This window comes from Fundulus heteroclitus, unplaced genomic scaffold (genome assembly GCF_011125445.2).
Source record: "Fundulus heteroclitus isolate FHET01 unplaced genomic scaffold, MU-UCD_Fhet_4.1 scaffold_370, whole genome shotgun sequence".
In the NCBI taxonomy this organism is placed as follows: domain Eukaryota; kingdom Metazoa; phylum Chordata; class Actinopteri; order Cyprinodontiformes; family Fundulidae; genus Fundulus; species Fundulus heteroclitus.
The window spans coordinates 45,825-56,428 of record NW_023396782.1 but is presented as its reverse complement, the minus strand read 5'-3'; the positions used below and the strand labels follow the sequence as shown (position 1 = coordinate 56,428).

Below are 10,604 nucleotides of genomic sequence, written 5' to 3'. Positions count from 1 at the left end.
AAAGTTAGTGTGGAGATTTATTGAAAAGAATCAAAAACAGAAAAGAATGAGCAGCAAATGACTCAAATACAGAAGAATACAATTTTTTTATTGTTCATTAAAACACATGAAGTACAACTGCAGCAAATATACAAAAGATACATTCGGTGATAAATCTTGTTTAAACATTTGTTTCTGTCAGCTCTTATTTTTTTTTTTTGAGAAAAACTGGCAACATTTCACTGAAATCTGACTGATGAATGAAAGTAAAAACCTAGAGAGAAAGTCAATATGCTGATATTCAGAGTGAAGCTTTGACTGGAAACAGGCAGAAAAACAACATGTGGATCCTGGAATAATCCCAGCTTCCATCTTTAAAGGACTGGAAGAGGAAGAAGTTTCCAAGGAATCATTTAGAAGAGTTTCACAAAGAAACAGATTGAATCCATGAATGTGAAAACGTGTTTCTGAGTGAAAGAGACAGACATGAACAGACTGAACTATCTGTTCAACAGGGAGAGGCTTTCCCTGACAGGAGGAGACTCTTTAGACTCAATCAGCACAGAAACACAGAGGAACCAGAACTGGACCAGAAGAACCCAAAGCCAGGAAGCAGAGGTTCAGTAAATGTGGTGTTGAAGGTGTGGAGGTGGATCAGTGAGTCAGAGGAGACTCTGTAGAAGGACAGAATACCAGCAGGACAGTCCACATACACTGCTACTCTGCTGGAGACGGAGGAGGAGGAGATAGATGTTCGAATGTTATTGTGACAGACAGAGTAACCATCATCAGAGCAGTTCAGACTCCAGGACTGATCATTCCTTCCAAACCAACACTCTCTACTGTCTCCTCTTCTCCTGATTCTTCTGTAACTCGCTGATATATTAACATACCCTCTCCACTCAACCTCCCAGTAACAGCGACCAGTCAGACCAGTATTACACAGCAGCTGAGGAACATCAAATCTGTCTGGATGATCAGGATATGACTGAAGCTCCTCCACATGTGTCACCTTCCTGTTGTCTTCAGACAGTTTGAGTTCTCTGCTCACTGTGTTTGTGTCGATTGTGAGTTGACAGGAATCTGATGGAGAGAACAAAGACAGTACAGCTGCAGTTATTGATCATTTATTGATGTTGACTCCTGAATGAGTAATGGGCAGTCTGAAGATGGTTGAATGTGAGCTGCTTTGTTGTCATGAATCAAATAAAAACACACTTACACTTCCTCAGACCTGGTGTCAACCATCGGACTCCAGCAGGCTCCACCCTGAAAGGAGGAGGGGGGTCAGACCATCAGTCTCTTTCAGCAGCAAACATGGACATTACATGTCTCTCAGACACACATTGTCCTCCACTGAGAAAGGACCAGTCCAACATTTGGACACGCCCACTTGTAAAGATTATGATGGAAACACTGCAACCTGCAGTGGATGTAGGAGGACAGTAGGTGGCGCTGTAGCACAACTAATTTGTCCAAACAGAGGAAAAGCGGCAACAGAGAGGAGAAAGGAAATCCCTCAGTAACAACCTGAAGAAAACAGCCTGAAGCCTAAAAGGACATCAGGAAACTAAGTCAACATTTCTGAAGCTCCACCTGATTTATTAATCAGCATTAAATACAATCAATCTAAACATTGACACCAACTCTGGATCCCTGTTCCATCCACACTCCCACACACAGATGGAGGAATGAAATACTAAAGAGCCCTGTGGAAATCTGCTGTGGCCACACTGGAAGATCCAGAAATACAAACATTAAAAAGGAGAAGCTGCATCACATTCAACAAAGAGTTCAACCAGAATCAAAGATCTGATCTCTGAGCTCAGACTCACAAACCAGGGAGAGGCTTCCATCATCACAGACCTCTGACAAGCACCTCCAACCTTTCAGCTCTTCCTCTACCAAGCAGCACCACCAGGTGGCGCTGCACACATTTACAATGAGACCAAGAAGGAGAAGCAGCTTCCTGAATCCAGCAGCTGCAGTAATGGCTTGTGAAAGTGTCCAAGCAGCCTCTGGAACAAGGCCCCCAGCAGATAAAACAGTCCAGAGAGTCTTTGTTTGCATCTTTCCACACAGATTTCCAACCTGCTTTGAGAGGGAAATGAAGTCCCGTTCTACTGATGACACGCTCTGATATCACAGATCAGGAGCTGCTGGACTTCTACATTTCCAGTATGGAGGACATAGAAGATCGCAGCTCTGATGAGGAGCTCGCCTGCCTTCAAACTGATTCAGGCTCAGAGAAATATTTGCAGATGAAGTCAGACTAAAATGTTGGATTGTCATGCTGCTGCAAGCAGACAGGCCAAGAAGAAAGCTTCAAGTTCTTCTCCTGTTCAGCTCTACGTTCCTGTCAGAGACTTCAGCTCCTCATGAGGAGAACAACTAAAGCCTGGAACAGACTGTCACAAACATCCTGACATCTCCTCCCTGAACAAAGGTCTGCAGCATCAAGAAGCTTCATCTATGGAAAGATCTTCTCTAAAGGGGGCGGAGCCTGGATTGGAGGTCCAAGTAGGAGCTACCAGGAACAAACCATGGGAACCTCTGGAGTACCACATGTCTCTGAGATTACTGCTTTAATCAGTGGATCAATTGATAGAAGACATGATGACTAAAATATCTGAGAGCTGCAGCTCCATTTTCTAGAGATCTGCTGGAACATCAGTTAGAAGTGAAGAATTTCATCATTTCAGATCCAGTCTGTTCATCTTCCGTAGAAACACCTGAATTGTTGAGCTGAACTGGTTCTGAAGGTCTGCATGGTAAAAACCTCCATTGATTTTATTTCTAATTAGTTTTCACAAAGAGGTGAAATATTCCAGAAGCATGTTTCTATCAGCTCAAAGCAGATTTCTCCCTTCTCCAACCTGATTGTATCCATGAAGCAGAACACCTCTGCTGCTGCAGATGAAGGAGGGAGCTTCTCCAGCTCTGGACTTCTACTCTAACTGTTTGGAAACAGATAAGGACTAACAGCTATTTCTCCATGGTCCTCACTGACTCTAGTGCCACCTACTAGCCAGCAGCCCTGCTAGATCACCAAGGCCAAGCAGTCCTGAGGACTGTTTCACAAAAACAAGATATAGGCTAAAGCCAGGATTTTCCAGATATCCTGGCTGAATTAAGTTTAGACTTGGTTTCATTAAAGCAACAGCACATTAGTAACCATGGTGATTTATTTTGGCTGCTATCCTGAGCCAGACCATCCTAACCACTGAAACCACTGAGTTTACCACTGATTCTGTTTCCTTATCTATGTTTTTTATCCGCCTGCATTTAAATACCACAGATACACATCAGTAATTAGTAAAGTACTGTTATTATTCTAAAATTATAACAAGAGAATATACCATTAATAACTTTATTATTATCCATGTGGGCATTGTTACTGTTTGTGCTGTTGAAGACGAAGCAAAGGTGTTGTGAATAAAGTCCAGTGTTAAACCATTTTCCCTGAACATCCGGGACTTTACGGACGCTGTTTTGCTGGCTCCTCCAGAACAAACATATTCTACTTCAAATGAACAGTCTCACAGCTACAAAATGAAAAGAAAATATACAAACCATGAAGCTCAATGACCTTCATGATTGATTATTTTGCCAAAGAAAGGGCTCCTGCACCAATGTTTTGATTTATGTCCTCTCAAACCCAGTGTGGGACGATTCGGTTCTTAACAAACCTGGTTCTGCTTTAGAAAGTTCTTTCTTTCCACTGTCTCCACCTACTTGAGTGCTGCAAAGTCACAATGACTCGATGAGCTCACCTACATCTCTTACGTCAAGAACACGGGTCTTTGGATCAGACTGGATCTCACTGAACCAAACTAGACCAGTTGTAAAGAGGCTTTGAGATAACATCTGTTTTTAATGGGATCAGTGTATAAAACTGCAACCGCTAATGGAAAGAATATTATATTGATACATTGGTAACACCTTACAATAAGGTACAGGAACTTTTATAAACTACCAGGAAACACCCTGGGAACTAATCATGTACTGATGGGTACAGCCTTAATATTAATATATTATTTTTTATGAATTTCTTTTAGTGTATCTTTTAATATTTTTTTATCTTTTTTTTAGTCTTTGTTTTATTTACCCTGTTTATTTCTTCAATGCTATTTATTCCACTTATCTTTTTTGACATATACGTATGCGATTCTGCCTTATCCTGCAAATGAGTAAGGATGTGTTTTATGGGACAAATTCTGCTTATTACTGTATAGCTGCATCTAAATACTGCTGCCTCTGGTATTAATGGCTGCAGCTGTTGGCCACATTAAACAAAGAAGATGTCTATTGTTATGCAATTATGACGTGTAATGGAGATAGCTTCCATTACATCAGAAAACTTGATTATTGATTGAGTTACAGTCTAAACAGTTGCATTGTTGTATTATTTTTGTTGTATTTTTTGTTCAGACATTTAGGTGGACCTTCTTGAGATGCAGGGGGACTGGCCATCCATTCTGTGTGAGGGAAGTGTCAATATATGAATGTCAATTTATGTTTCCTTAAATTTCCAGATGTTTATTTTCTTGCTTTGACAGAACTCTTAGTTGTAAGCACCTACCTCTTCCTAGTTTGGCTCCTCAGCAGGATGTGGCAGCAAACGGGAGAAACATCTTATTCTTCTTTTCCTTTTATTGGCGGATCGCAAACAACTTATAGGTGCATACCGGCACCTACTGTACATGAGTGTGTAGCTCTATGGTTCCACCTACTATATTCTATTAACGGGAAGAACAAGCTGCAGGTGCTGCTGAAAGCTCTTGGAGCAAACCATTTGTAAGGAGGGTAGAGCTTTAAGGAATTATGTTTAATTTGAAGTATTATTTTGATTGACTTTAGATTTGTTTAGTTGAAATGATTTGCATTTATGTAAATATTTGTTAGGTTTCATTTACTGTTTTTGGGTGTTGTTTTTGTGTAAGTATGGTTGGTTATTTTCTGATCATCCCCTTCATTGGTTCTAGCAAGACACTCAGGGTGCACTGCTATAAAAGCCAGTCATTGTTGTTGTTGTTCAGTGTGTGTGGTGCAAGTCCTTGAATAAAGCCACCTCAAAAGTTATTCATGGTCCTGCCTCTATATTCAACGTGGAGCCTCTGCCAGTCGAAAGCTGACATGACGTGACAAGCTGCTACTCCCAGTATGTAACACATTTGGGATTACAACTTCTCGGCGTCTACAGCTTCCCAACACTACAGAGGTGGTGACTGTCAAAAATAATAATACAGATCTGTTTTTTTGGGTGGGGGTATAGTTTATAAGCCTTCTGGCTAAATTAGCTCACTATAGCGATGAGATTCAATACACAGACGTTGTGAATTAGTTTAACAAGCCATTAATTTTAAAATGGACTCAACAGTTAATATTTATTACTACATTAATTTTGGCAGCATATGGTAGCCACCATCATCATGATTTAAATCCATCATCATGAGTCTGTTTTCGGTCAGACCGACAAAAGGACAGATAAAACATTTCTCCCTCATCCTCCTCTACCAGATCTTCTGTCCACCTGCAGCAGGTTCCTCCATACCTGAGAGCTTTCAGTCTCCAGGGTGGATCCCTCAGTCCAGCTGACAGCAGCTTCACTCCTGAGTCTCCTGGATGATTGTAGCTCAGGTCCAACTCTTTCAGATGGGAAGGGTTGGAGCTCAGAGCCAAGTACAGAGAAACACAGCCTTCCTTTGAGACCAGACAGCCTGACAAGCTGCAGACACACATCAACACATGATGAGAACATGAGAAAATTCAGGTAGAAGTTCTGAACTGGTCATTTTCAGCTGGGAAAAACCCAAGAATCTGCTAAAATCTAAATCAGACACATTTAAACAGATGAATCCTGATTAGAACTCCACTGTGATGGAAACTCAATTTGACACCAACTCTGCAGAAGAGGATGGCTTCAAGCTTTCTTCAAACTGGACCTAAAATACCAAAGATTAACTGGTGATCTCAGTAGAACCATTGTTGTGGTGTTTAGATAGCTTTAATCTCATTGATGGAGCCAAGAAATTAAGAATAAAGCAATGGTGTTTGTAGACAGTAGAAGTCAGACTAGAAAAGTTAACAAACCTATTAATGAAATAACATTTAGATTATCTTTGATAGCAGATGTTGGACAGAAATCTGGTTTCAACAGGATGGAGAACTTTGTACCTGAGAGTTTCCAGTCTGCAGTTTGGACTCTTCAGTCCAGCAGAGAGAAGCTTCACTCCTGAATCCTGCAGGTTGTTGTTACTCAGGTCCAGTTCTCTGAGACTGGAGGACTGGGAGCTGAGAACTGAGGACAGAGCTTCACAGCTTCTCTCTGAGAGGTTACAGCCACTCAGTCTGAGGAGGCAGGGAGAAACATCTGGTAATATAAACTGAAACAACATGAATCAGTATTGACTTCATTATCAGATTTCTCACTATCAGAAATAGAAGCAGCAACAATTTGTGTCCTTACAGAGCTTTGTTGGAGGCTTTAACCACTGGCAGCAGCCTCAGAAGAACCTCCTCTGAAGCAAAGTATTTCTTCAGGTCAAACACATCCAGATCTTCTGCTGATGACACTAAGGTGAAACCCAGAGCTGACCACTGAGCAGGAGACAGTTTATCTGTGGAGAGACTTCCTGAACTCAGAGACTGTTGGATCTCCTCCACCAGAGAACGATCATTCAGTTCATTCAGACAGTGGAACAGATTGATGCTTTTCTCTGCAGACACATTCTCACTGATCTTCTCCTTGATGTACTGAACTGTTTCCTGATTGGTCTGTGAGCTACTTCCTGTCTGTGTCAGCAGACCTTGTAGGAGTCTCTGATTGGTCTGCAGTGAAAGTCCCAGGAGGAACCGGAGGAACAAGTCCAGGTGTCCATTTGGACTCTGTAAGGCCTGATCAACAGCTGTCTGGTGAAGAGACTTCAGTCTGCGTCTCTTAGCGGTTCTTTTTGTTTCTTCCATCAGGATGACACCAGAGTTGATGAAGGTCAGATGAACATGAAGAGCAGCCAGAAACTCCTGAACACTTAGATGGACGAAGCAGAACACCTTGTTCTGGTACAGCCCTCTCTCCTCTCTAAAGATCTGTGTGAACACTCCTGAGTACACTGAAGCTGTTCTGATATCGATGCCACACTCTGTCAGGTCTGATTCATAGAAGATCAGGTTTCCTTCCTGCAGCTGATCAAAAGCCAGTTTTCCTAGAGACTTGATCATCTTCTTGTTCTTTTTACTCCAGAGTGGATCTGTTGCAGCTCCTCCATCAAACTTGACCTTCTTCACTTTGGTCTGAACCACCAGGAAGTGGATGTACATCTCAGTCAGGGTGCTGGGCAGCTCTCCTCCCTCTCTGGTCTCCAACACGTCCTCCAGAACCGTAGCAGTGATCCAGCAGAAGACTGGGATGTGGCACATGATGTGGAGGCTTCTTGATGTCTTCATGTGGGAGATGATCCTCCTGGCCTGCTCCTCATCTCTGAATCTCTTCCTGAAGTACTCCTCCTTCTGTGGGTCAGTGAACCCTCTGACCTCTGTCACCATGCCAACACACTCAGGAGGAATCTGATTGGCTGCTGCAGGTTGTGTGGTTATCCAGAGGCGAGCAGAGGGAAGCAGTTTCCCCCTGATGAGGTTTGTCAGCAGAACATCCACTGAGGTGGACTCTGTAGCATCAGTCAGGATCTCCTGGTTCTGGAAGTCCAGAGGAAGTCGACTCTCATCCAGACCATCAAAGATGAACAGAACCTGGAAGTGTTCAAAGCTGCAGATTTCTTTGGTTTCAGTAAAGAAGTGATGAACAAGGTCCACCAAGCTGAACTTTTTCTCTTTCAGCACATTCAGCTCTCTGAAGGTGAATGGAAATACGAAGTGGATGTTCTGGTGGGCTTTGCCTTCAGCCCAGTCCAGAGTGAACTTCTGGGTTAGGACTTTTTTCCCAATACCAGCCACTCCCTTTGTCATCACTGTTCTGATTGGTTGGTCTCTTCCAGGTGGGACTTTAAAGATGTCTTCTTGTCTGATGGTTGTTTCTGATCTGTGTGGTTTCCTGGATGCTGTTTCAATCTGTCTGACCTCATGTTCATCATTGACCTCTCCAGTTCCTCCCTCTGTGATGTAGAGTTCTGTGTAGATCTGGTTCAGAAGGGTTGGACTTCCTGCTTTAGCGATCCCCTCAAACACACACTGGAACTTCTCCTTCAGACGAGATTTAAGTTTATGTTGACAAAGTGCAGCAAGATGTTCTAAATTAACAGAAAAAGTGAAATCAGGAAGGAAACCAAATGATCTTCTGAAGATGATGTGAATAAATGTGATTCCATCTCTTCAGACATCAGTAAATGTGTGATTTATCTATCAGGTTAAATCTTTGTAGAAATCCTCTTACTGCTCTGCAGACGGTCAGCCAGCTCCTCCTCCTTCATCCTCCTCAGGAAGTTCAGAGTGATCTTCATCAGTGCCTCTCTGCTGCTCCTCCTCTGCTCTTCATCCTCACCTTCCAGCACCTCCTCATCATCTCTCTGACTCTCTGAGCAGTCTGGGTCATCTGGGCTCAGAACCTTCTGGATCTTCTTCAGCTCCTTCTTCACAAAAGTGACAATGTTGTCTTCCAGCAGCTGGAACAGAATAATATATGAAGGACACATCAGACTGAGATCATGGATCCAAACATCAGAACCATGTTGGACAGACTGACGGTCCACAAAGTCCAGCATGGAGACGACTGAACAGAACCAATGGTAAAGTAGTAGTTCTACATGTACAGACCATAAATATGGAGTCCAGCTGGGCTTGATGCTGCCGGGCAGACGGACCTCTGGGAACCTCTGAGTTCTGCTGGTCCACTCTGTGGAGGAACCAGAACAATTTTTCTGTTCACAGAGACAAACAAAGTAAACGTCCATGAACTGATAACTGGAGGTCAGCAGTGAAGCAGTGTAGTCCCTGCGGTGCTGAAGGTTTACTGCTTCTGTTGGTCTGAGAATAATATTTTAGTCTCAGTAATGATGATAAAATTGTCTCATTCTTTTTTTTTGTTTCTTTTTTTTAACCATGTGAAGCGGCTAAAACATCAGGAAATCACTGCAACAAAATTCCTGTCATACATTATGTTTATAATGGCGAAATACAATCAAGCAGTTGCTCTATACTGGTTTTTAAAGTACATTTTAAAGTACTTGGTATTTTATTTTGAAATCCAACTTTTTGTAGGTATCAGTATTGAAAGTAAATCAATCTTGGAAAAACCCATTTACCATCTAATGTAGAACAGATTACTAGATCAATGTGTGCTTCTGTGCTTTTTTGTTTCTCTTGTTGTGTCTCTGCTCTGTCTTCTGTAACCCCAGTCGGTCGAGGCAGATGACCGTTCATACTGAGCCCGGTTCTGCTGGAGGTTTTCCTTCCCGTTAATGGGTGGTTTTTCTTTCCACTGTCGCTTCATGCTTGCTCAGTATGAGGGATTGCTGCAAAGCCATGGACAATGCAGATGACTCTCCCTGTGGCTCTACGCTTCTCCAGGAGTGAATGCTGCTTGTCGGGACTTTGATGCAATCAACTGGTTTCCTTATATAGGAAAGTTTTGACCAATCTGCATAATATGATTGATTTGACTTTGTAAAGTGCTTTGAGATGACATGTTTCATGAATTGGCACTATATAAATAAAGTTGAATTGAATTAAATAAAAAAAAAAAAAATACTGTAAGAGGGAAAATCCAAAGCCTGTTTATGATGTTTAAGACGTTTCCAAATGAAAACTAAAATTTATTGTGAAAACATTATTCAAAGAAGCTTCATGAAGCATCAGTGATAGTGACACCAACAGTAGTTTCACAAGTAACATGAATATTTGATAAAGTCAAAAGGTTTATTCCACAAACAGCATAAACCTTTTATGTAAGGATAGTGCCTATCTCTTGAAATCATTGGGTGAGAGAGGCGGTCCACCCTGGACAGGTCACCAGTCCATCACAACTCAAAAAGAGACACACATGACAGACAGCTGCTCCTGCCAGCAGATAGCTACACCTAGGGGACTGAAGCATGGCCCAAAACGTCATGGCTTCACTATTGCATTAGCTCTGCTGATTCCTATGCTGTTGTTATATCTATAGAAATCTTGTTTGATCATGTTTCATTTTCAATTTTGCTGGATAATAAAAGTCTCCTAGAGCTAAGAGGGTGTTAATAGTTAACCTGACGCCGCCAGATAGATTTGCTTCGCATATCCATCTGGAAACCTTCCGTTGAAGTAATTTTGGGAAGGGGCGAAAATACTGGTTAGCTGATTGGCCTATGTTGGTGATAGACGGGCCAAATGAACCAATCAGATTCGTCGTCGCTCGTAACAGAGCGATGACGAAAACACAACCACAAGCCAAGCTACTCTTGCTGCTGCAGGTAAAGGCTCGTTAGCTCAGCAAAGAAATACTCTGTAATTCCGATAAAACTTGCTCGATAGCCACGCTAACGCTAGTTTCATCGGCTGAAGCCGCCATGTTCTTTAGACTGAACTGTCGATCTTCTCGTTGCGTCACACCTCAACCCGCCTCAAAGCCAACGCTGATTGGACATTCGTTTGGTGAACGGCTCCAAATTTTCTTTAACGGAGAGTAGCCAGAC

General features: G+C 42.3%; 1 protein-coding gene across 1 annotated transcript; it reads right to left on the bottom strand.

Annotated features, from left to right (window-relative positions):
• Window positions 1-547: 547 nt before the first annotated feature.
• LOC118560056 (NACHT, LRR and PYD domains-containing protein 5-like) lies at window positions 548-8,820 on the bottom strand (the record flags this gene model as incomplete). Its single annotated transcript, XM_036130695.1, has 7 exons — window positions 548-1,062; window positions 1,202-1,248; window positions 5,534-5,707; window positions 6,157-6,330; window positions 6,449-8,225; window positions 8,369-8,597; window positions 8,749-8,820. Coding segments are annotated over 7 exons (2,988 nt in total), but the record flags the coding sequence as incomplete, so codon positions are not given.
• Between the last annotated feature and the right edge of the window lie 1,784 nt (window positions 8,821-10,604).